This window comes from Sporothrix brasiliensis (assembly GCF_000820605.1).
Source record: "Sporothrix brasiliensis 5110 chromosome Unknown Cont21, whole genome shotgun sequence".
Taxonomy (NCBI): Eukaryota; Fungi; Ascomycota; class Sordariomycetes; order Ophiostomatales; family Ophiostomataceae; genus Sporothrix; species Sporothrix brasiliensis.
Window position 1 is genome coordinate 1,502,113 of NW_024467140.1, and position 23,800 is coordinate 1,525,912.

At 55.4% G+C, this 23,800-nt stretch overlaps 7 protein-coding genes and 1 non-coding gene across 8 annotated transcripts; 2 read left to right on the forward strand and 6 right to left on the reverse strand.

Annotated features, from left to right (window-relative positions):
• Positions 1–440: 440 nt before the first annotated feature.
• On the reverse strand, positions 441–3,662 carry SPBR_04617 (uncharacterized protein; the record flags this gene model as incomplete). Its single annotated transcript, XM_040762894.1, has 1 exon — positions 441–3,662. One exon carries the CDS (start codon positions 3,660–3,662, stop codon positions 441–443), a length of 3,222 nt encoding a protein of 1,073 aa, XP_040615466.1.
• Positions 3,663–11,066: 7,404 nt separating this feature from the next.
• SPBR_04613 (uncharacterized protein) lies at positions 11,067–14,295 on the forward strand (the record flags this gene model as incomplete). The annotated part of the gene is made up of 2 exons (XM_040762890.1): positions 11,067–12,228; positions 12,323–14,295. The coding sequence occupies 2 exons, from the start codon at positions 11,067–11,069 to the stop codon at positions 14,293–14,295; spliced, it is 3,135 nt and encodes a 1,044-aa protein (XP_040615467.1).
• A 296-nt stretch (positions 14,296–14,591) lies between these two features.
• Positions 14,592–15,578, reverse strand: SPBR_05166 (uncharacterized protein; the record flags this gene model as incomplete). The annotated part of the gene is made up of 1 exon (XM_040763443.1): positions 14,592–15,578. One exon carries the CDS (start codon positions 15,576–15,578, stop codon positions 14,592–14,594), a length of 987 nt encoding a protein of 328 aa, XP_040615468.1.
• Positions 15,579–16,504: 926 nt separating this feature from the next.
• Positions 16,505–18,126, reverse strand: SPBR_04922 (uncharacterized protein; the record flags this gene model as incomplete). Its single annotated transcript, XM_040763199.1, has 2 exons — positions 16,505–16,635; positions 16,704–18,126. 2 exons carry the CDS (start codon positions 18,124–18,126, stop codon positions 16,505–16,507), a joined length of 1,554 nt encoding a protein of 517 aa, XP_040615469.1.
• Positions 18,127–18,218: 92 nt separating this feature from the next.
• Positions 18,219–18,623, reverse strand: SPBR_05404 (uncharacterized protein; the record flags this gene model as incomplete). Its single annotated transcript, XM_040763681.1, has 1 exon — positions 18,219–18,623. One exon carries the CDS (start codon positions 18,621–18,623, stop codon positions 18,219–18,221), a length of 405 nt encoding a protein of 134 aa, XP_040615470.1.
• Positions 18,624–19,644: 1,021 nt separating this feature from the next.
• SPBR_05063 (uncharacterized protein) lies at positions 19,645–20,850 on the reverse strand (the record flags this gene model as incomplete). Its single annotated transcript, XM_040763340.1, has 1 exon — positions 19,645–20,850. The coding sequence occupies one exon, from the start codon at positions 20,848–20,850 to the stop codon at positions 19,645–19,647; it is 1,206 nt and encodes a 401-aa protein (XP_040615471.1).
• Positions 20,851–21,428: 578 nt separating this feature from the next.
• Positions 21,429–21,500, forward strand: SPBR_09549. The gene has a single exon. It is a non-coding gene; the product is annotated as a tRNA-Ala (tRNA).
• A 367-nt stretch (positions 21,501–21,867) lies between these two features.
• On the reverse strand, positions 21,868–23,789 carry SPBR_04818 (MFS monosaccharide transporter (Hxt8); the record flags this gene model as incomplete). The annotated part of the gene is made up of 8 exons (XM_040763095.1): positions 21,868–21,994; positions 22,082–22,187; positions 22,262–22,645; positions 22,717–22,726; positions 22,792–22,843; positions 22,906–23,587; positions 23,647–23,674; positions 23,730–23,789. 8 exons carry the CDS (start codon positions 23,787–23,789, stop codon positions 21,868–21,870), a joined length of 1,449 nt encoding a protein of 482 aa, XP_040615472.1.
• Between the last annotated feature and the right edge of the window lie 11 nt (positions 23,790–23,800).

Below are 23,800 nucleotides of genomic sequence, written 5' to 3' on the forward strand. Positions count from 1 at the left end.
TAAGCCCTTGCACTCTGATTGGCCGCCCGACTTGCATCGCGATCGAAAAAAAATATGGTCACAAGACGGCCGGATGTGATTCGATGGTCGCACTGTTTTTCTCCGAGGTGACGACGCAAACAAAAAAAGACTTGCCCGTTGCTCGTATGCTCATTCATCGACGCACGTAAAGACGTGAACCCTGGATACGAGGGAACAGTCACCAACTGCTGTTCTGCGAAGGCTGGAGACGGTGATGGACAATGACGTCCTATTGGAACGATATTAAGTGAAATATTACTACGCATAGAAAGTGTGTAACTGTGTAAGCGTATGGGCACATAAATGAACAATATAGAATGTCGTAGAACAGCATAAAACGTCATAAGAAATACAGTCATGTGAAAAATGCGCCAAAGGAAGTCGACAACACTTGCCCCTTCGAAACGAGTCCCAAGATCTTACATCACCAAACTGTACAGCTCCAGAGGATGGCGGTACGTGCGGGCCAGCTTCTGCCTCGTAGCCCGAATGCCTTTGTGAGACGGCGGGCCTTCGCGTGGGCGCCAGTGCAGAATTCGCGCGTAGCTCTCGACTGTGTCGTCAGCCATGGCCTGCAGCATGTCAAACTGCGCACGCGCGAGAACCGTATCGGCATCTGGCCGGATGGGGTGCCTGCCACAACTGTCATCACCGCCGCCGTAGATCACATTGGCGAGAGTGCGTAGGCCGCCTCGGAGGCGCACGGCTGTGAACTGCGCTATGAGATTGAGGTTGCTGGGAGAGGCCACGAGTTGCTCTTGAATTGTACCGTTGACGGGCACACCGCCACTTTGTCGGGTGTTTTTGTCCCCGTCAATGTGGTCTTTCTCCGTTTCGGGGTTGGGGACGATGTCGTTTTCGTTGAGCGTCGTATCGTTTTGAGCGCCATCCCCATTTGTGCGACCGTTCTGGCCCTCGGCCGTATCGTACTTTGAGTGTATGCCGTCGTGGTTGCCAAAGTCTTTGTACACATCGTACTCGGCATACTGAGCCTCGTCTTCCTCGCCGGGCAGCCGGGCGCTTGCCGGAACGGGCTCGTATGGCTTCTCGGCCTCATCGTCATTGTAGACACGTGGCTGGGACTGTTTCGTCTTGCAGTCGTGTAAAAAGGTCTCCCACTCCAGGTCGAGCTGCCGACCGTGCCGCCACCAGAACTCCGGGGTCATGTTGGCGGGACTCTCGCAGCTCTCCAAACGGTAGGTGCGGCCTGTGAGAGGCGTCGGTATCGGCGTCTGGGTCCGGTCCGGAATCGTCAGTGCCTCGACGGTGACAGATTCAGGAACCGTCTTTGCCCAGTCACTGGCTCCCTCGGCCAGATCCATGCGTAGAGCGTGCTCGCTGAACACAGCGAAGGCAAGCGCCACAAACTTGGCCCAGAAGACTTGCTTGTAACAAGTTGCAACGGGTGTGGTGGGCGATGGCGATGCCACTGCCGTTGTTGGCAGCTCAGCTTGGTAGACAGACCGTGACAGAAGGCCCATTTTCTCCGCGTTGTGCACGAGATGCCGCACGAGATCAGCCAGCCCTGTCGCCGCCGCTTCAACGTGAGAGGACGTCACGTGGCCTGCAATTTGATGTAGGGCAATGCACGTGTGCGTCCACTCTTTGTAGGCACCCACGGCAATTGCATACTCGGATATGGCCAAGCTGGTGGCACGGCTGTTGTCTTCGCAGCCATTATCCGTGGGCGAACGTGCGTCATGGCTCTCGCGATTTGTCGGGCGGCGCGTCTGATTCCACTGACTAAGCCGAGGTGGAGGCTGCAATGGTGGCGGCTCAGTTGGCAGCGTCGACACACGTGCTCCTGTGGTTGCGGTTCCAAAAGAAGGCAGCGAAGCCAACATCGGTAATGCTACAGCTGCCGGCGGCGGCCCATCGCAACTCGTGTGCAGGAAGCAGCGAACTGGTGAGTGTGTTCCAAAGTCGGGCAAGAAGTTAATCACCCGCGTACCCATAGGCATACCAAGAGGCGAGTCTGAGAGATTCGTATGCTCGATGTAGGGCATCGGGACCTGATCCTGATCTCTCGTACCCGTGCCGTTCCCTCCCACATGCGTCGTGGTAGGTATGAACATCCCTGCAGCGGGCTTGCCATAAAAGAAGTACGGTGCCCAGCTGCACGATGGTCCGAGATTGTAGGGGAAAGGGACTTGGGCTGCTCTCACGCCAGTCTCTGGCGGGCGCATTGCAAAGTGTACCGGGTCACGGTTCAGCTGGATACCCGTCGCGCGCTCCTCTTCGCACCGCAGGATCGCTTGGATGTGGTCTTCTTCAGTCCCCTCGCTTAGAGGGAACGTCTCACCGTCATCGGCAAGCAAGATCAGGGACGGTCGCGGCGGTGGTTGCAGATCCGATTGTGCCAGGGGAGGTGTAGATGGCCCCACCGTGACAGTTTCTGACGAAGCCTCGGACGGAGCGTTGGCGGTGATTTGAACGTCTTGTTGTAAAAAAAAGTACTTGGACTCAGGAAAGCTCACTGACGCGGCGGCAGCAGCAGCTACTGTCCTTGCCGCCGCTCGGGCGTCCGCTGTTTCTTGAGTGATTGTGACGGTACTGCTGGCTGTGCTCTTGCTGTCATCACCACCGCCGTCACTCAGCTGCATCAACAAAGCCTCCAGTTCTTCTTCACTGTCGCTACCACTGTCGCTGTCGCTGTGCGCGTCGTTCGTATAGAGGCGGTAATCTCTATGTGCGTCTTCGCCCATCTTGTGAAAAAAGATGTCGTCCGCTTTACCACCAGCTGCGGTCAAGACGGAGGCAAAAGACGATGAAGAGGAAGAGGAAGACGACGCAATCATAACGGTGGGCGCAGATGGTGATAGCTGCGAAGGCTTGACGGGCAGCTTGATCTCCTCGATCTGGGCAGTTGCAGATACCGCACAGTCATTCGCTGCCTTTGCCCGATCGTATCTCGTAGCGGCAGCTGCACGGGCTTTGGCAATTAGCCGGACTGCGGTTTCAATGGCCGTTTCTGTCTCAGCATTGTAGACTTGCGGCGTCGCCTTCTCTAAATGTGACGACGACGAAATATTGTCATCCGGGTTGATGGCATGCTGAGAGGTGGAATCGACGGCGGGCACCGTCTGCGGAGGCGATGATGGGGCAGCGGCAAGTGTAAAAGCCATGGAGCCGTCGCTGTACACGTTATCCAGCTCGCCATCTTCGCCTTCGACAGGAGTCATCAGGAGAACATCAGGGGCACTTGATGACCTGAAATCGGCAGTGTTCGTCGAGCCGAGAGCAGGGGCAGAAGAACCATCGGCGTCGGAGCCAAACATCCGACTTGCCGGTGTCGACGCGTTCTGGCCAGATGCGTGCTCCGGCACCTGGGAAATACGACTTCCCTCAGGGCGCCGTATCTCTCCACCTGGCGCAGTATCAGACTCCGACGACGTGGATGGTGGTGGCGGTTCTCTGCTTCCGTCATGTATAGGCAAAAGGTTAACCGTAAACTGCTCCTGGTCCCAGCCTGACATGAATTGGCTTGTCTCCTTGGCAGTAATGCCCCATCGTGGTGCATCGCCGTTCAAGCGGAGGCGGCAATGAGCATCAACAATGTCGGGGTTGTCTGGGTACGCGGCGTCGAGGACGGCACGAGGCAGTGGTATGGGCACGCCTCGGCTCGTCTGGCTCTGGTACATGGGAAGGACGGCAGTGCGAGTGCCATTGGCGGATGTGTTGCGTTTGGGGAAAATATTCGACGCGGAAGATTGAGGCAGAGGACGATGGGGCCGATATTGCAAGCTCTGACCGAGACTATCCTCGCCGAAAGGACAATCATGATCGGACCTGTTGGCTTGCACACGGTCGTTCCACGATGGGACAGCCATGGCTCAGAGCTGATGCACAAAAATACGACGGGAGATGGAGTGTCAGCTCAACGTTTGTCGTTTCCGGCCGTATTTCTTGTCATGAACTGCTGCTGGAACCCTGGTCTGCACGGACGGAGAAAGACGGGCTCAGCAGGGAGTATCGTGGGCTAACAGGCGATTGAAGGTCGATGCAACTTGGAGAAAGGCGGAGTCCTTGCAAGGAATGGCAGTGTAACCCTGCAAGTAACTACCGGCTTTGTGTGGAATGGTGCCAACGTCTGGTAGAAAGACGCAGGGACAAAGGGGTAAAATGCCTGGCGGTATCAAACTGCTCGTCACAATGGATGAGTTTTGGGAGGAGTAACAGAGCAATATACGAGTGTCGCGGGACCAGCGGAGCATATGCAAACTTGAGAACGGAGCAACTCAGGAGAGGAGTGAGAATCGGGATGCTATTTCTTATGATATTCCAAAAGGGCAACGGTCGATGGACGACGGGAGAAAGGAAGGTGCGAAGAATGCTCAGAAGGAGAGCATGAGGATGAGGAAGGTGCATACGACGTAGATGGAAAGTGCGAGCCTGGTGAACTCGTGGATGCCAATAGGAACATCAATACGGAATTGAGAATGGTCAAAATCCGGAAGGCGCAAGGGACTGAGAGACTGCACTTCCTATTCCGTAGCCTTTTCCTAAAACGTGTTCTCCGAGGACGAAATGCACCGTACAATATGCCAAGTGCGCTCAAATGATGGTCTTTGAGACAAAATAAACCATTCTGGCTTACTTCGCCGCGTGGTCAACGGCGGGGACATTCCGATGGCTGGCTGGCTGGTCTCCCTGGCGTCATGGCCATGTCCAGATGAGAAACAGCCAGACTAAGCAAGCAAAGAAAGTAAAACAACCTGGAGCTGTGCCCCAGAACAAAAACGTAGGAAGTAGACCGGGCCATGCCAGAAGCGCCAGAATACGGCCCTTTTCGTGTTGGCAGTGGTTCCCATGCAGCTGGTCCTCTCAGATACTATGACACCATTGACGCGAGCAAGTCGTGGTGAACCAGACACCTGAAACAAAACAGTGATCTGGTACTGCGTTTGGACATGGTTGCTTCGAACTGGCCAGGTCATACGGTCACTTGCCATGCATACTTTTCTCCAGTCGACTCCCTTCTTTCCTCTTCTGAGAGGTGTGTGACGACAGCTCAGTCTGTTGTCTCACACAGCATGTAGATAAGGGAAAGATTGTCCATCACCAACAGCTACGAGCGTCAGGCCACCAATGATGTCGGCGACTTCCTATTCTGTGTCCTACCGTGGAGACCTTTTCGGCAAAGCAGACGAAAGAGGGGGGCGTGGACATGGAAAGAGGATGTCGCCGAATCGACATGAGACGAGGTGAATGGTGGGAAGAGACCGGGCCCGGCATGGGTCGGAAGAAATTTACATCCAAACAGGGCAAAGTCGATGTCAACATGTCTCGGAGACATGTTCTACGGAGAGGACTAATAAGGACAAACTGGCAGTTTGCAATGGTGTTCAATACGGGCCAGCAAGACGCAAGGGGGGAGAGTACGAGGCGGTGGGTAGCTCAAGGCGGTGAAGCCGCAACTCACGTCACGGCCAGACGTTCACTTGCATGCTTTGTCGCTGCAACGAATGCCATACGAGAAACCCGAGCACAAATACAGAGGGAAAATATGAAGAGCATAGACAACGGTTTTGGATGCATCAAACCGAGGGAGCATGAAAACATATATGTCTCAAATGAGAACGAATGCATCTCGAGTATTTCCAAAAGTGCAAATGCGTGAAGGGAACGGCGGCAACAGGATAGCGGGGGGCAACAACTTTGGGAATCCCCCTCACAGTGACCAGGCTTCTACAGCTGAACGAATTTTAACTTCTCAAAAAGGGCAAGTATTAACGAGGCTGATTTATTTTTTGTCGAGAGCTGGGAAGACTGGGAAGAAAGGGAAGACCGGTGAAGCTGAGCAACCAAAAGAAGACGAGTCTCAAGGACGCGAGGGAGGTGGGAGCAGTGGAGTCGATGTGTGTGGATCCGACAGGGAAAGATTCCGTGTGGAGGAGGGCTGAGAAGGAAAAAGGCTAGAGCAAAGGGAGGCAAGAGGAAATTATGGAGCTATGATGTGACGAGACGGATCGTCCTTCTATTTGGTTGCCCTCAACGTTTAAGAACAGCGGTTCGACTTGCTTCGCTCCCATTCTTTTGTTTTTCCCAGATGGCCTCTGTGTGATTCGTTTTCACCTGCAGCTCACACTATCCCTTAAAATGCATCTCGTATTCATGAGTTGCAGGAAGGGATATTGGAGGGATGGTGTCATCTGCATTGCCTTTCCCCCTTTGTCTTTTTTTGTTCCTATTCAATTTTGTTATACCGTTTCTATTATGAACTCGGTACTCTGTACAATTGGTTTTATTCCGTCTGGCTGTCTTGAAGTCCTATACTCTTTTGCACGGATATAGGCGCCGCCTTGCAAAGAACAGCCGAGAAAGCAGTTCCAGAAATCGGAAAGATCCCGAGATTGAGTGTCGTGATGTTTCTTTGTCGTTTTTAGCGTCCCCACAATCGCCTCGGACCGCTTAAATGGGTCTTCTGGGATTTAGACCATTGGGATTTTGTTGACAAGGGCAAGGGGACACAAAAGTACCTTGGTACGATGTTTCCCGGTACTTTGGTCATCGGATCTTTGATCGATAACTCGAGGATATTTTGTGTTGATTCAACTGAGATGCGTGACGGAAATGTGACAACTTCTATCATAATTGGCAACGTTCAATAATCCCAGGTAAATGATTAAAAAACTTGAGGTCCTAGAAGTGATGCGCGAACGATTCAGTGCATAAGTATGGTTTGCCGAGACTGAACAATCCCCTGGGTAGGACAGAATGTGGTAATCGAAGCTGAACCAGCATTAAGCCATTTCAATATCGCTACCAGACTTGACAGTTCAGCTGCAGCTCAAAGAAGGTGCGTTTTGGTGTGGTTTTTACAGGTCTACTTGGCGCTCACCGCCACTTGGAAATTGCAGAAAATTGCAGCTTTGGAAAGTACATGGTCCTTGTTGGGAGCTGAAGTATAGAGGCGTTGAGGACCAAGGGTGGCATCGATGCCACAGATCAACCCGAAAGGTTATTGTATTTCCAGCGAAGAAAAGCGTCGGCCACGAAATCGTCGTGTATGCCGTAAAGCAGTGACACCACATTTATACGAAAGAGTATCTTGGTCAAGTCTCATTTACTTAATGATCGACGCCTAAAATATGACGTCGGATCTAAGCCGTGAACTGAGATTTCTAGAACACATTCTGAGGGTTTCTGGCCCGCGTTCTAGTATGGACTGGACATAGTCAACTTGGGCGGGACGTACCGGCCTTGAACCGTGCAACTGGGGACTGCTTCTGTAGACCACGATCCAGGCCCTGGCGAGACCCTACAGCCAACCTGTTTCCGAGTGGCCTGGCCTGACAAGGCTGCAGTACAAATGATGACCTGAAATTTATGGGTCTGCAGGGAGAGAGTGCAAGAACAGAGACAGAGAATGATGGATGTGTCGTATTTTGTAAAAAAGTTGTCTGCATGGATTACGGCAGGCAATGGCAGCTATTCATCTGTCGCCTTCGCACTCTAGACACTGTCTGTTTTGACCGCTTTTCTTCATTTTCTCACCGGCCCCCCACACGAGTGTAAGACTAGCTGCATGTGCTGAATATTGTGCAGCCATTTGTGCACTTTTGAGGTCATGTGAAGGCGCACGTCGTCCTCCTGACATTGTCTATCGTCCCTTGCGGTGTTTCTTTCCTTCTCTTGTCCCTCCTTCTCTCAGCCACAATTGTCGCATTTGTTATCGGACTGCTTTCTGTTTCACTGTGACTAAGTCGACTCTTTCTTGTTGTAAAACGAGTGGGGGGATGCTACTGTTCCTGACGAGGCCTTTTTGATACACCCATACGAAGGATGTGTGCTAACTCGGTGAAGAAGTATCTAGGTGTCGTTGCTTGTAGCACCCCTGCACAACTACCCAGGAAGGCCTAGAAACAACAGAAGAGCACATTGAAAGAAACATGGTACCCCCACACCTAAACGTATGTTGGCCGCCTCAGCCAGCTTCCCAGCGTCAACAACCAAAGCGCGAGCGCGGCTGTGATTTGTGGAGACGGAGAGTTATCAGTCGTCACTTCTTTGACGGACAACAGCATCCGATAAAATTACGTCGAAGGTGGTGGGTATGAAGGAGGCATGACAAGTTGGAGTAGGGCATCCACGGGAAGACATTTGGGGGGGGGGGGGGGATGGTCAAGGACGGATTGCGCATCGGGCCTCACAGGGCTAAACCATATGCGGTCATTTGTGTCCTTTCTGGCGGCGAGGTTGAAACAGTCGCTCCGATAGTCATGTAGTTCTTTTTCGTAGGGTTTATCCGATTCAGAAGGAAGAGCTCTGCGTGAGACGTGAGATAGGGCCGTTGGCTGTCGTATTTTCCGCGGGAAGGACGCAACAAGGAGGCTCCAGATGGGGCGGGCCAGCAGACTCCCGCGAGAAATGACACAAAACCAGGACAACAGGACAACAGGACAACAGGACAACAGGACAACAGGACAGCAGGACAACAGGACAACAGGACAACAGAACAAACCGGAACAAACCGGAACAAACCAGAACCAACAGATGGTTCACCCAACAGACACACTTGCGATGCACAGAAGTGCGGGAGAAAAATGAGAGAAGACGGATAAATTTAAGCGAGCGAAGAAAGACAAAGATAAAAGAATAGAAGAAAGAGACAAAAAGGGGGCGCCCTGATGTGTGAAAGAGGGAGAACCGTTGCCACAACGAGGGACTTGTCCTACGGTTGCACTCGGGAGGAAACAAAGCAAAATCGTGACTGGTTTGGTGACACAAAGTGCTGGACCAACGGGGCCCGGGGTCTCTTGCCTTGTCCTCTGCTCGTATTTTCTATTGTTCTGTTGTGTATCGTGGTACAGAATAAATAGGGTAGAGGATAATGAACATCTAATTACGTCTAAAAACGTCTAATTTCTATTTTACTCATTCGCTGCCTCTCTAATGTCGTATTTGATGGCTCGTGAAATTCATTTATCACTTTGCGCGAACCATACACAATTTTTTTTTTTTACTTTTCTTCCGTCACACATCAACTACCATGTCACTTGCCAATATGTCGCACATGCCCTTTGTTCATATCTTTGAATTTTGTGTTCCCTGTCTCTCGTTTTCTCTTTTTTCCTGGCTCTCTCTCTTTTCCTCTCTCTCTCTGTCTCTCTTTTTTCACTTTTTTAGTCAATTATTTATTTTATTTTTTAGTTGACCTGCCCTTCACACCTCCTGCTAGTACGTCACCGGTCTAGGCCCCTTTGGGCATTGGCCCAGCCAACAACCTCCCTTCCTGCATGCTGTAGCCGCCGCTCCTACCTCAGCCGACGACAGCTCCCACAGCTTGCACCTGCGGCCTGCTGCTCACGAGCTCGCTTTGGCCAGCCAATCGTCAGCCACGGCGGCAAGCTGGTCACATCCCGTGTGCATCCCCAAGAGACTCCGCAGTTGCTTGGCCCTATCCTCTGTTCGCTTTCTTTCGACGACTCTTTTCGTAGTCTGCTTTCATCCTTTGCATTTATCTTTTATCCTTTCCATTTTTAGGCCACGTTTCGGAGAATATTCGACCGAGGAGAGAGAGACTTAACACAAGATGGCTGGGCTTCGTCGAAGCAGCTCGTTTAACAAAGTACGAAAAGAAGAAGGAAGAGTGTGAATGAAAATATGTCCTCGCCGACTGTGCACCCTTGCGGGTGGGTGCATTGCGAGTGGGTGTGCAAAGGGCGGCGACGGCGGTGAGACAGCAGCCAGTCAAATCAAAGGCAAAAGTGCTGAGATCCCAGAACAGGGCACAAGAACACAGCAGCACAGAACGAGGCGTACAGAAGTACAGTGTACAGGAGGCGTATAGTTGGTGAACTGCTCTGTCCGAGTTGCCTGGAGGTCGCCAGTGCGGGCTCAACACAGGGTTTGGTTAACTGGGCTTTCTGTGCTCTCTGTGCTCTCTGTGCTCTCCGTGCGGGTTTGTCCCTTTCTTGCTGGCCACTTGCTATTTCCTCGCTCCGTGAATTCTCCATGAATTCACCTTGCGAGCGGCCCATCAGCCAGACCGTATCTTCGGAAGAGAGCAGCTTGAGCGGCCAGATAGAGCGGCCAGATACAGCGGCCGTTGTGACATGCTTTGCAGCGTGGGCGGTCGCACTGTCGGCCCCACCCACACACAGGGACAGGGCACACCTCTCTTTATGCACATGAGGCTACCTGGTACGCCGACTCTGCTGCACGTCGCATCCCGCCCCATCTGCAAGCGGTTTCCTTTTGTCAACATATTGACAAGGACTCTGCAAAAGAAATGTGTGCATCGCACTTGCTGTTCTTGAGTTCCTTGTCCGTTGTTGCCCGTTGTTGCCCGTGGCCGCCCGTGGTCGCTCCTTCCTTGTGGACGACACAGCATCCACTGGCTCCTTCTCTGTCGATTCGGGACGTGGTAATTACCTTTTGGCCCCCAGCGCTCTTTCCTAGAATGGTAGAATGGCCGTTTCCCTCGCATCGCGTTGTTGCCTTCCCGTTTCTTTGCTTTTTCGTATTGTTTTCCCTTTTCCTCCTTCCGTAATATAAGTAGCATCGTGCCCCCTCCTCAGGGACCCAAGTTGACCTTTCGAGCCTTTCATTTTCAACATCCTCACCCAACGCTGCCAACGGCCGTGCGTTTGCTGAGCCCGCTGCACGACCTCGTCTACGTTCACCGAGATTGTTTGACGACCGGATATCGACGAGATTGGTTGGCTCGACCCTGCCACTGGTCTCATTTCACTCTATTGCTTTATCTGCACCACCACCGACCGCTCCAAACATCGCAGCTGTCCGCCATTCTCCGCCATTCCGTGGCACATTGCAAGGGCCCTGCTCCATAACAGTGCCACACCGCGTTCGTCTCTTGTACGCCGTCTCTGGTTCCTCTAGTTTGTCTGTGCCCGTGGCATGCAGCCAGTCGTTTTCGCGTTGATGTTTCTAGCTTCTTCGTTGGCTTCTTGGGCCTCGCTCTAGCTCGTCTCCCCTAACAGCGTCTTGTTTTAAATACAGTCAGGATCTCGCCACTGACTTTCTTTCTTGACGGTAGAGGTTCTCATCCCTTGCCAAACATTCTGTCGTCTTGAAAAAAAATGGCACATGTGGCCTTCACCCCGGATGCGGCCGAGTCGACCTCGACGCCTGCATCCGATGCCCAGTCCGTATCGTCTCCCCTAACGCCTCGCGATACGCATCCGGCCTACAGCCCCAGTGCCATTTACTCCAGGAGCACCGGGCAGCCGTCCCCGTCTGCGCGCTCCATACACTCCGTGCAGTCGGGCGAGTCCAGCACTGGAAAACGGCGGTTGGGTCTGCTCGAGTATCCGACAGTCCACGAGGACCTCCAGTTCTGCCGGGAGGTTCGAGATAAGTTCACGGCCTACCAGAGAGGCAACCCCGCTGCCACGCCTCTCGACCTTGAGCAAGTCGCGCAGTCCAGTCTCGGCCATCTCCGGGCGACCTTTGAGGACATGTGCCACATCCCCCCGCCAGAATGTGTCTTTTACCAATGGTCGTACCGCCAAGCTCACAGCGCGGATGCCGAAACATCGGGGGGCGACGTTTTCCATTTGCTTCATGCCCACTGCTACATGTTTGACTATGACCCCAACGAAGCCGGCACAAGCTTTCCAGTGCCTGACCAGAGCCAAGTCATGGCCGTCATCAATCTTGTCGGATGCCAACCGACATCGCTGATGCTAGCGTTTGGTCTTCGCCGTGGCATGAGACGGAGTACCACCGAGGGCCGCGAAATCTTTTGGACGATATACGGCACGCTGGCAGACCTTTCCAGCACCATTTCCGAGGAATTTTTGAGGGCACAGCCGTTCTTGGACCGCAGTGTGCAGCTAATGTCCACAGTGCGTGCCCAGCGCGGCGCCACTGGTGCCCTGGCATATTCTGGCGTCTTCCCGACCCGCGCCGAGGTCAGCTACGCCATGGAGGTGTATGCCGCGGAGACTCGAGCAGCTGCAGAGAAAGCCGGCGCCGGTCTCGCCCTTTCTCCGTCTGCGCGCAGAGGGTCCTCCCTGAACTTCGCCATGCACCGTCTTGACCGGCTCTTCCAAGGCATCGAGGTGCCGGACGACGGCGCTCCTGCTGCTTCCACCGCACAGCCCCAAACACAGCCTCAGCAGCTCTTTGGTCTATCTCCTTTGCTACTTGCGGAAAACATTGGCGGTGCGGACGAGGGCATGGATCCAGTCACCGCGTATCCGCCGAACGCATCGCCGCATGTGCCACAGCCGTCGTCGGGTCAGTCATCACATGAAGCGCCGTACCAAGATTTTGAGCCGGACGAACCTGTTTTCTATTACCAGAACTCACACTAACAATAAAAGCGATGTAGATGATGCAGATGATGCAGATGATGTAGATGATGCAGACGCCCAAGAAGACCGCACTCCCTCTACGAACTCGACGTCGGCTTCGCCGGTGATGACTGACCGAACTCAGCAACGCTCCTCAACCACTGATCCTCCAATCACTCCTGCCGAGGTCACGATTGCAGACGCCAGCTCCGCAAGACCAGCGTCGGAAGTCATCAAAGACTCCTCTCAGCCAAGTGGTCCGTCCACCGACGCTTCGAGACCTACGCCTCGGCCGGCCAGAGCCAGCCATGGGCGACTACCCACCCGTCGCCGGGTGCCGCCTTTGGCAACCATCAGCTGTGGGGATGTCTCCGAGCTGCTGAAAGAAGAGAATAAGTTGCACGAAAAGTTTCTCGACTTTGTGGCTCGTTTCCACGAGAATGTGAGCGAAGACGGCGCCCGATGCCTCGAAAATCTTGTACAGCAACACACCGATCTTTTGTATCATCGTGAGCAACAGCAACGCCGACGGGAGCTGGCTGCTCGTCTGCGGCCTTCCCGTGGTACGCCTTACTACAGCCACCACCAATCTCACCCCCCGGCCCGAGCAACGGCCGAAGGTACAGCATCGGCCGGAGTTCAGGGCCCGGCTGCGAACAGCACTGGAGCGAACGACAACGGCGGCGGGAATAGCAGCAGAAATAGCAACAACAACAACCATGGTGATAGCAGGAATAGTAACAGTAACGGCAACAGCAACAGTGGCAACAGGGACACCAATCGTGGCTCCCACGCACCTGGCTATGTTTACATTGACATCCCCAGCTTATACAACAGTGCTGCATACACCGGAAACAACTTTGGCAACATCTTTACTGCACCGCCTGCGCCGGACCCGTTTGCTTATCACATTCATAACCAGCCCGGTCGTCTGCGTCAACCATTCGGGCAGAACTACCCGCAACATGCATCGGCGCCGTCAATGCCGGCACCACCGCCGCCGTACGAGCCGGCAAGTCAGCGTTTGCAGCCTGCCATTGGCCCTCCGATCCCATACAACTTGTCCTTGCCATCACTGGACCAGACGGAAGTTGTCGCGCCACAGCCGCTTCGGCCAACGCTGCCGGCCCTCGCCATTCCGCCGCCCACATCCGTGCCGAGATCGCTGATTGAACCCCGGCTTCGGGACAGTGCGCGTACCGAGGCCTATTCGACGCTGCTCGAAGCTCTGCATGCTCTACCGCCGGCCCCCCTGGCCGAACAGAACGAGATGGCTCGCCAGCAGTATGAACGCTACCACCAACAGCAGCAGTACCAGCTCGAGCTCCAACGGCAGAGCCAGGAACAAGACAGGATGATGCAAACCTACCAAGAGCAACGGCTGCAGCACCAGCGGCAAATTCTCACGCAACAGGCCATTATCCAGAGAGAGCAGCTGGCCCAGCTGGAGTACATGCAGCACCGGCACCAGGTCCACCTGCTGCGGACCCTCCACACGCACGTCTTGCAGGAGGCCGACGCGCAGAGACGGGCACAGCGCGATTCGACACCCGGAGAGAGCCGTACGCCGAGCAACGACGATGGCGATCCCGTTTTCAACACCTACACGGGGCTGGCGAATGAGGAATCCGATGTGGCTTCTGATGTTCACGATGACGACCCGGAACACGAAGAAGACGACTACCCAAGCGTGCCTGTCTTGTCCCGATACGACGAAGATGAAGAAGTCTCTTACATACCCCCCTTTGCACGCCACCGCACCGTCGACGATGCGCCACCTGATGTCGCTAATACGGAGCCGCCGCTGTATACCGTGTCTCAAAACCGACCTGCGTTCGGGGATGTATCTAGTCTTCCGGTCCGCCCCGCCGCGGTGTCGTCTTCTACCTCGCCGCTGCGCGCGGCAATCGCTAATGCGAGAAATGGGGCCGAAGTTCACGATCAACGGGATGCTGATGGACCTGGCTCCAGTCGTCAGGATGCTGACGAGGACGAGACCCTCTATGGATGATTTGATTTTCTATGTTGTGATTGAGTTGTGCTGTCCATTGCTTTCTTTCCGCGGGTATTCACTTTGCGAGATACCATTTGGTTTTTTATGTTTGTCACAATGTCATGATAGTTTATTTAATGGCTCATATCTCGATTATCTCCATGCTTGCATTACCACATTGCCCAGTCATAAAGCATGAAACACACTACTCACCGTCATCGAACTCGTAAAGTTATTCACGTAAATTCTATTGCATTCTATTCCAAAGTATTCCAAATCACTAACCAAACGTGCAATGATGTCCCGCCATCCCCTTAGATGGAGTAAGCCCGGCCCTGGATTCTGGGTGGAACTGACACCACCGACTCGTCATCGCTGTCGTCCAATGGCGACTCCGCGTCCACCGCGCCGTCAGCCACTGGCACGGCACTGCGCCTGTTCTTGTTCCCATTGTGGGCCTCCAAGCGGTTCGGAAGGACCCTGGGGAGAGGGGCCCGCGGTGCCAGAGCCGCAGACGGAGATTGCGCCGGTCGCGCCGGTCGCGCCGGTCGCACCGGTCGCACCGGTCGTGCTGGCCGTGCCTGTCTTGCTGGCTCCGGCCGTGCCGGACGTACGACCCTCGCGTGCTCCAAATCCTCGTCGTACCATGCGAGGTAGGCTTGCCGAGGCTCCGGGGCCAGGAGTTGGCCCGTGGCAGGGCTGTAGATGGCCCGGATCGGCCGGGGCTTCCGTTCCTTGCCCTTCTTGGCCTGCTTGGCCTGCTTGGCCTGCTTGGCCTGCTTGGCGGCCGGTGCCGGTCGTCGCAGGTGTTGTTGCGCCGGTGGTTGGAGGTCGGGGGGGAGACCGGCTCGCGCGGCAATGCCGGCGAAGTAGTTGTTGCGATGCATCCGGCTCATCGTGCGGTTGTATTGGAGTCTTCTGCCGTAGTTGTTGTGGTTGTTGTGGTAGTAGTTGTTGTGGTAGTAGTCGTGGTAGTTGTTGTAGTTGTTGTAGTTGCTCTTGTTGTAGTAGTTGTTCTTATTGTTCTTATAGATGTTGTTCTCGCCTTTGTTCTTCATCTTGTTACTTTTGTTGTAGTTGTAGTCGTTGTTTTTGTTTTTGTAGCTGTTGTTCTTCTTGTTATAGATATTGTTCTCGCCGTTGTTCTTCTTCTTGTTGCTTTTGTTGTTGTTGTTGTTATTGTTGTTGATAATATTACTCTTCCTCGGTCGCCAAAACAACATCTTCCGAGTGGCGGCCTGGACGCCTCGGGCCACGCGGCGAAAGGCTCGACGAGCCACATTGCCCGATGTTTTGTCCATCATACAGATGAATGCTTTTGATGAGCGTTTGGATTCCTGCAGGCACCTGTAGACTTTAGGGTTTAAAAATCACTCTATTGAAAGTACCGACAAACGGGCTTCATGTTTCTTTGTCGTTCCAATTTGATCTCCGCGGACGAGTTTACTCTTGTTCTGATGGCTCCCTTCGAATCTAGAAACAGGTAGAGTCGATAACGAGGCGTAGTAGTCGAAAAGAATGGAAGGTAGGTTGGTCGTTTGTCTCAAGGATATCCTCAGCAATATGTCTTGTTGATGGTTTTCGGTCGTATTGCTCTTCTTGTCTTGTTATGCGAACGAATAGACAATGTCAAGTGAAGATGGTACAGTCTGAACTTTCTGAGGATAGGTTGGCGCGAGCTCAAAATTAGTATTGTTGGAAATATCCATGGTAGTGTGCGCACAAATTTGCTGAAATACACTGGCTGACTACGCGTAGTGCCGCTTTGACATATTGTCATACTCCCGGGACTGGGAACATGTGTAAGAGCACAGTACATGGCGATGGCCCGTGTTGTCCTGTCAGCAACACTCTGAAGTTCCAAGACTGCGGTGGAAATCTTGGGTGGACATGTTAAGTCTCTTTCTCCGTAGAACAGAACATGTCTATCATTATGGGAAGAGGTGAGTAGTCGTAAGCATTACCATCAGAAAAAGGCGTCGCCACTGTCCCTATACTGTCTGCAAAAGTAGAAAAGAATAAAACAATACAGCAAAGTATCCGTGACAAGTAAGAGATGTGTGGTATAATAATAACGACAACAATAATAGAACGCCGTATACATGCAATGATACTGTGATATCGTTGTACTCGAGTAAAAAGGTAGCAACAGTAAAATAGAAGGAGCTATGCGTGCTTAGTCAGTAGCAAATGTTGGACAGCTGTTGGGTATCTTTAGGTGATAAGGTCACCGCTGCCGGCGGGTTGCCGAGGACGCCATGGGGTCGCTATTGTTGTTGTTGGGGTTGGGCGTCACGACGGTGTCCTCCACCTTGCTGGCGAGTGCCTCATCCAAAACGGACTGTGTGAACGAAACGTCTAGAAAGTCAATACGGGTGTGCAAAAATAAAAAGAAGAAGAAGAGTCGACAGAGACAAGAAACGTACCATCAAGATCACTGAAGCTGCTGCCGATGCTAGGGGTGGTGCCAATCTCACTGCCTTCGCGCGAGATGCCCGAGGCGGCCCGGGCGGCGCGGACGGCCGGGCTGCGTGCAGACAGCGTGTGTTGGAGGCGTGGCGGCGATCGGATGCCGGGAACGCGGGACGACTGGAGGCGGGCGGCAGCCTTGGCGCTGGCGCTGGCGCTGGCGCTGGCGCTGGCCGTGGAAGAGGAGCCCGGCACTGCAGTAGCAGCGGCTGCTGCCGCGGCCGCCACGGTGGGCGTCTTAAAGGCTTTGGTAGTGGGTGACGCCGAGGCAGACGAGGACGGCGACGCGGAGTCGGCAGTGGAGTGCCGCTTCTGATGGTGCTGATGGTGCTGATGGCGTGGATGCGGCCTGCTTCCACTACCGGTGCCCGTTGGATGCGTCGCTGTGCTGCTCGCTTTGCTGCTCGCTTTGTACCGCAAAAAGGCTGCCTGGGTTTCAGACTCGTCGCCGTCCCCATCGGCATCGCCATCGCCATCGGCATCGCCGTCGTCCGAGCCGCCCGACGAGATCCCCAGGCCAATCACGCCAAAGTCGCCGTCGCCTGCAGCGTGTGATTTGCTGCCCCGGTCTCGTGCTTGCTGCTGTTGCTGCTGCTGCTGCTGTGGAACATGCCCTGGAGGGCGTCGGAAGATGCGTGACATGACGGGCTCCGACGGGGTGGACGACGACGACGAGCTCGAGTCCGACGTGGCTGCGGGCGACGAGGGTGCAAAGGCCTCGTCCTCGTCCTCGCCCTCGGAGTCGTAGGCCCCCTGCCGCCCGCCAGCCGCATCCGTGGGTTGTGCCGGGCGAAGGGACAGTCCGCGGCCCACGGGCGATGCGGTAGAGCCACCGGCAGCAGCAGCCGCAGCCGCAGCCGCAGCTGTCTGGGGCGAAAACGACGAGATGGTTTGTAGCGTCGGCCGGGTTGATCGGATGGACCGGATGGACCGGCTCGGGCGAATCTGGCTGTCCTCCATGGACGGGCGACGTGAGCCACTGCTGCCGCCCACGGCACCCGGGGTTCGTGGCCCTGGCCCTGGCCCTGGCCCTGGCCCTGGCCCCGCACGACTGCCTGCCGAAGCTGTTCGCCGCATGGTCTCTGCCGAGGCCGTCCGCGCGCCAGCACCGGAGCCGGACGGTCCGGCACCGGCACCACCGCTCGACAACGTCCGTCCCATGGCTTCCGAAGTAAGCGAGGGCGAGTTCACCGGCGAGTCGCGGCCGGCCGCGGTGTTTGGATTGGCCGTGCCGAGCGTGGCGACCTTGCGCGTCTGCGCGCGGACCTGGGAGACGTGGCGTTCGGTGAGGACGGTGGCCTGGACGAGGAGGAAGTCGACGGTCGCATCGAACGTCTGTGCTCTGTTGCGAGAAATCGTTGTTAGCACGGGTCCCTGCATGACAAGGGGGGGGGGATGCGGGGCAATAGGGAGCGCAGAGAGGCCGTTGTGGGCTTGTTTGGTCGTACAGTTCTTCCCCTGCGGTACACGCGTTAGTCCTGTTCCACCTCGATTCCCGGACGGAAAGACGTACAATTAATATCGTTCTTGGACGCGCGGGACAGAATGCGCCACAGGGCGTCGTCCTTGTCCTTGTTCCAGTCGACGTCGGGCGGGTCCACAAAGCCGTTTCGCGGCGCCGGCACGCGAATGTAGACGGTGTACCGGGGCGGTGGCTGCTCAGGCAGGGCGGGCGATGGCGCCGGCGACTGCGTGGTTTGCTTCTGTGATGGCGACGGCTGCTGCGGATCTTGCGACTTTTGCCGGCGCATCGACGTCGATGCAGGTTGCGGTGGCTGCGTTTGCCGTTGCGGCGGCGGCGGCGGCTCGTCGACGGGGTCGTCTGGAAAGCGCAGCGGCAGGTCCAGCGCCTGGTCGTGCTTTGGGTCAAAGTCCATTGTCGCGGTCGATGGGGGGCCGAACCGGGCGGCAGACGAGAGAGGGAAAGAAAACGACGGAAATGGTCGCGTGCGATTAGAGAGACATCGGAGTCGTGAGAATGGAGGGCGTCGAGCGTCAAATGTGCTTTGCGGAGCACAAGGTGTCAGTCATCGAGTGAATGGCAAGGCCATAAGAACAGCCTTTGATGGGGTCAGTGTCTGCGCAGCCTGGTCCGGATGGGTCGCGAGGCTCGTTCGGAGAGGCAGAACTTGGGAGGACGAACGAATGGGCGAATGACGACGCCAGCCGTGGGGAGAGGCTGAAGTTGGAGATAGTGAGCTGTTATTGGCCCATGGTTTCGGCTCTAGTGGGGACTGCAGGAGCTCTCGTGGGGCATTTGCAAGCGTTCAGGGTCATTTAGTTAGGCACCCCAGACGCTAGAGCGGCTGGGCGGGTGCCTGCGGCGGCATGGTTCCCAGGGATGTGGTTTAGCCGCTGTGAATGGAGGAATTATGGAGTTCTGTTGTAAGAGACGTACTTTTCGTATTCGTGCCGGACGGCATAGAGACCAAGCGAACCGATGTTGCATTCTTGTACGAACGGTTGAAGTAAGTAAGACGGCCGAGAATGTGATTTAAGAACTATTTTACAGCGCTGCTGAGAAGCTGCACACATAACTACGAGTGCTGTAAATCCACCGGACAGCGTTAGCGGCCAGCAGGCCGCGTTGTCAATATGTTTTATTTTGTAATTGCATTGGATAAAATTCACTTTACATTTCACGTTGGTCATTTTGTTGTCTTGGTGAATAGAATATTTGTTTGGTTTTAATTTTTTAATATTTTTACTTGTATTTCAAAGATGTAATATCTTACCAAAAGGATCCGTTTGTAGTAAAGTCCAAAAGAAAAGGGGAAAAAAAGAAAAAGAAGCAAAAACAAAAGTGAGACTGCCCTACACTAGTATCTGCTTCACCAAAGTGAGTTGCGAAAACACTTGTTCTCGCCGAGTCCCAAGGTGGAGGAATGCCTTTCATGCCTACATGAAAGGGTCCTCCTCGTCCTTGATCACCATCTTCTCTTTGCCCTTGCCCTTGGTCTCCGGCGTCTCGTCCTCCGCCTCCTTGGGCGGCGCCGTCCGGTGTTCAAAGCGCTGCAGGCTGCCGGGGCCCAGGTCAAAGGCCGGCGGCTGGTGCAGCTCGACGTTGTCGGTGGCGTACGGGTCGCCCGCGCTGAAAAAGGGGCGCCGGCCCAGGTGGTGCGTGTCCTCGACGCGGTCCAGGACGTCGTAGTCGACATGGGCGCGCCGGGCCAGCGGCGAGAGAATGTCGTTGTAGAGGTTGCGGCGGGTGCGCCGGCGCAGAAGAAGGGCGGCGCGGGCGTCGAGGGCGTCCCGGTTGCGCTCGCGGTTCTGCTGGTGGTCGGCCGGGGACGGCATGGCCTGCGGCGTGAAGCCGCTGCCGTCCTGCGCAAAGTTGTCCATGCTGCGCAAGAACTCGGGCGATCCGGGAGGGCTACGGTCACGATCTTCGGACTTGCTCGCAGGAGACAAGAAGAGACCCGACGGCAGGCTAGACGAGAGGAGACTCGGCAGATCCGACGAGAGGAGACCCGACGGCAGATCCGACGGCGGGGACGGGTTGCGTGGGCGCGCGGGCCGCGAGGACGGGAGCGAAGGGGACGGCTCCTGCGTGTCGTTGGCAAACTCACCGTGGCTCCGCCGACGCACCGAGGCGGGCGCCAGACGCTGCGCCGGGCGCTGCAGCGGCCAGCGGTCCGCCACCATGCGGTCCGGTGCCGACCGCGCCATGTCACCCATCTGCAGGCGCATGCGCCGCCGAGCCAGCATCGCCTGCTGTTGCTCGTCCTGTCCAAGGTCAGCCGAAGACAAAGAGCTCAGCTCATCAATGGTCAGATCGGCCAAGGCGCGGGCGACATCGTCCACGTCGCCGTGCGCATCCGTCTCATCGTCCTCGTATACCTCAAAGTCCTGGTCATTGTCCAACCAGTCGGAAGCCTGGTTGTTGCTGTTGTCGTCTTCGTCGACCAAACCTGAAGTGGAAGTGGTGGAGAGTTGCAAGTCGTCAAAGGACGGAATAGGTTGGACCGGCGGCGTGGCCGGACGCGGGGGGCTAAAAGTCATCAAGTCAGACGAAGTGGAAGCGGAAGCATCACGAGTCAAGTCACCATTCCCACCCTTGTCCTCCACCTTGTTAGCAAGGCCAGCAGGAGACATGAAGCTCATTTTGGCGGTTGTTAGTATGAGAGAGATTCTAAAGTGCGATGGTGTACGGAGTCGAGGTGCTGAATTGTTGCTGCGTTGATGACCTTCTTTTTGTTGTTGAAGAGTAGAATCACGCCAGGTCCTTGTCGGGGGCCATGGCATCTATATATGCCAGTTTGCATTGCTGGTGAGAACACCTCGCATGTTCAGATGCAAGTCTACTGAACAAATGGCAGTTCAACGGCACATTGCTATGGTGAACTTTTCGTGTGCTGTTTGACTACACAATGCAGCTGTTCATGTTTCAAGGATGCCATGATGTGCTGTTCTCGTTGGTATGCAGGTGGGCGGAACAATGGCATCTCGTACAACAAACATGACTATCAAGTATGAACAATGCTGGACTTTGACATTGCACCAGATCAGCGTCTTTGTGTCTTCGGGATGCCTGGGGGTTCTGTTGTGTGGATAGCGTAAATTAGCGTACGTTCTGCCGAGACCCGCTTTCCGCACTGCCTCCACTTGGCTCCGACGTTCTTCGCATCGCCAAAGTCGCCCATTTAATTCGGCATCACGGCTGCGCTGTCAAACCAGTTACAGGGCCTTTGGTCTAGTGGTATGGCGTTCGCTTAGCATGCGAAAGGTCCTGGGTTCGATTCCCAGATGGTCCATGAGCGTTGTTGTCTTTTTGTGGCATTCCACCTTTCTGGAAGGATATCGTGAACTTTTTGGTGACTCCACTTTTGTTGCCTTTCTGATTAGGGTGAAGAGTTTTTGGGGGGTTACGGCAGGTTTCGCTGTCATGTCTTTTGGATGTTGTGGCTTCCGTTACCCGACGTTCGTGTTCTCCCCAAGCTGAGGCTTTAGATCAGGTTGTCTGAAGCGTCGAGTGTGTGCGTGCGTTGTGTCAAGTAGTTTTATTCTTAACTGTTCTAGAAGTTGTCCGCCGCAGACAAGCAAGTAAGGTCACGTCAGGAAGATGAGGATGCATCTTCGGCCGTGACAACAAGACACGTCCACCCACCACCATACCACTGCCTACTCAATGTGCTCCGGTCCAACCATTGGTTTCTGATCGGCCGAAAGCTCGCCGTCGTCCTTGACCGAGACGACGTGGTCGCCAAAGGCGGCGGCAATGCCCTCGAGTGTCTTTTGCTTTGTTTCGCTGACCATGTGTTAGTGGGGGCTGTGGAGGAACTATGTGGCACCAACCAAGTGGCACCAAAAGGAAAATGGAGAGGAGGGCACGCACGGATAGTAAAAGTAAATGATAAAGGAGTAGACGACGCAGCAGCCGACAAAGACGTAGTAGTAGTTCTCGCCGATGGTGGCAAACGCACTGGGGCCGGCCTCGGTGACTGGACAGTTAGGGGATGTTCATAGACAGGGTGCAGCGGGGGGCATCCGGGGGCAGGGGAACAGGGGAACGTACTGCCCACGTTGACGACGTAGTGGCAGGTGGCGGCGATGCCCATGACGCGGCTGCGGATGGCAATGGGCAGGACCTCGGCACCATAGATCCAGGTGACGGGGTTGATGAGGCAGTAGTAGCCGACGACAAACAAGTAAATGCCGAGCAGCGCAAAGCCCTTGCCGACCTTGTTGTCGGAGTGCTGGAACTTCCACTGGAGGATGGCACTGTAGGCCTCGGTCCAGACGACCCAAGCCATGCCGGCGAGGAGCATGTTGCGGCGGCCCCAGCGGTCGGGCAGGAAGACGATGGAGACGGCCGTGGCCAGGAAGGCGCAGGTGCCCCAGACAGCGGCGAGGGCGAGGATCGTGTTGGACGTGATGCCGAGAGACTTGTACAGGGAGGCTGGCGATGGTCAAGATACTGTAGCAGATTTGTAGATTTCATGTAAGTCTAATGAGATGAGACAAACTCACTTTGGTAGTACTGTGACGAGCAAGGATTAGTAAAATGAACTGTGCAATGAGAAAAGACTGGCCCATCCTTCTTACCTGGATGACATTGACACCCGTGATGCTGGTCAGAACTTGGACAGAGACGGACCTGCGCATACCGTGCTTAGTACAGCGGCTATTCAACAAGGGGGACACGACAGCCGGACATACACTAGGATTCGGTGCCGGTACAGCCGCCACATCTCCCGCCACGAAGGGATCTCGCGCTGCTCTTCGTACTCGATCTGCGCCTTCATGAGGGCAAACTCGCCGTGCACCGCGTCCGACAGCAGGTCGCTCCGGATGCGCGCAAACACGGCCTGGGCCTCGTCGAGCTTCCCGCGCTGGATCAGCTGGCGCGGCGACTGCGGCATGAAGGTGACGAGGCCGAGGAACAAGATGACGCCCCAGGGGATTTGGAGGGCGAGGGGGAGGCGCCACTGGACCTGGCCGTAGGGCGCATAGCCGCAGGCGAAGCCCAGCCAGTTGGAGACCATGGTGCCGAGGGCGAGGCCGGCGCCGTTGAGGCCGCCAATCATGCCGCGGATGTTGGGCGGGCTGATTTCCGACAGGTAGACGGGGACGGTGCCGCTGAGGGCGCCGACGGCGATGCCGGCGAGGACGCGCCCGGCCAGGAACATGCCAATGTTGACAGAGCCCGTCTGGATCGCGCAGCCGATGGTGACGAGGACGCACTGCAGCTGCATGAAGCGCAGCCGGCCGAGGCGATCGGCGAACAGAACCTGGCTGACGGCGCCAATGGCCTCGCCGGCAATGTAGATGGCTGCGACGGAGCCCGTGAGGCCATTGGACGGGTGCTTCATGTACTCGACCCAGCTGGGGTGGGCAATGGCTGTAGATGTCAGCAAGTGGACGGGAGAAAGGAGACAACGTGTTGCATTCTCGACGCACTTGTAGTGGCAATGCCCGTATCGACGCCCTATTTTGTTAGCCGTTGTCGTCGTGTGAAAGACGTGTGCTATGGACCAACGTACATAGAGAAAGGTGCCCATGCAGGCAAAGGCCGCCACGAGGATGGGATATGCGTCCTTCATCCTGGCGAGTT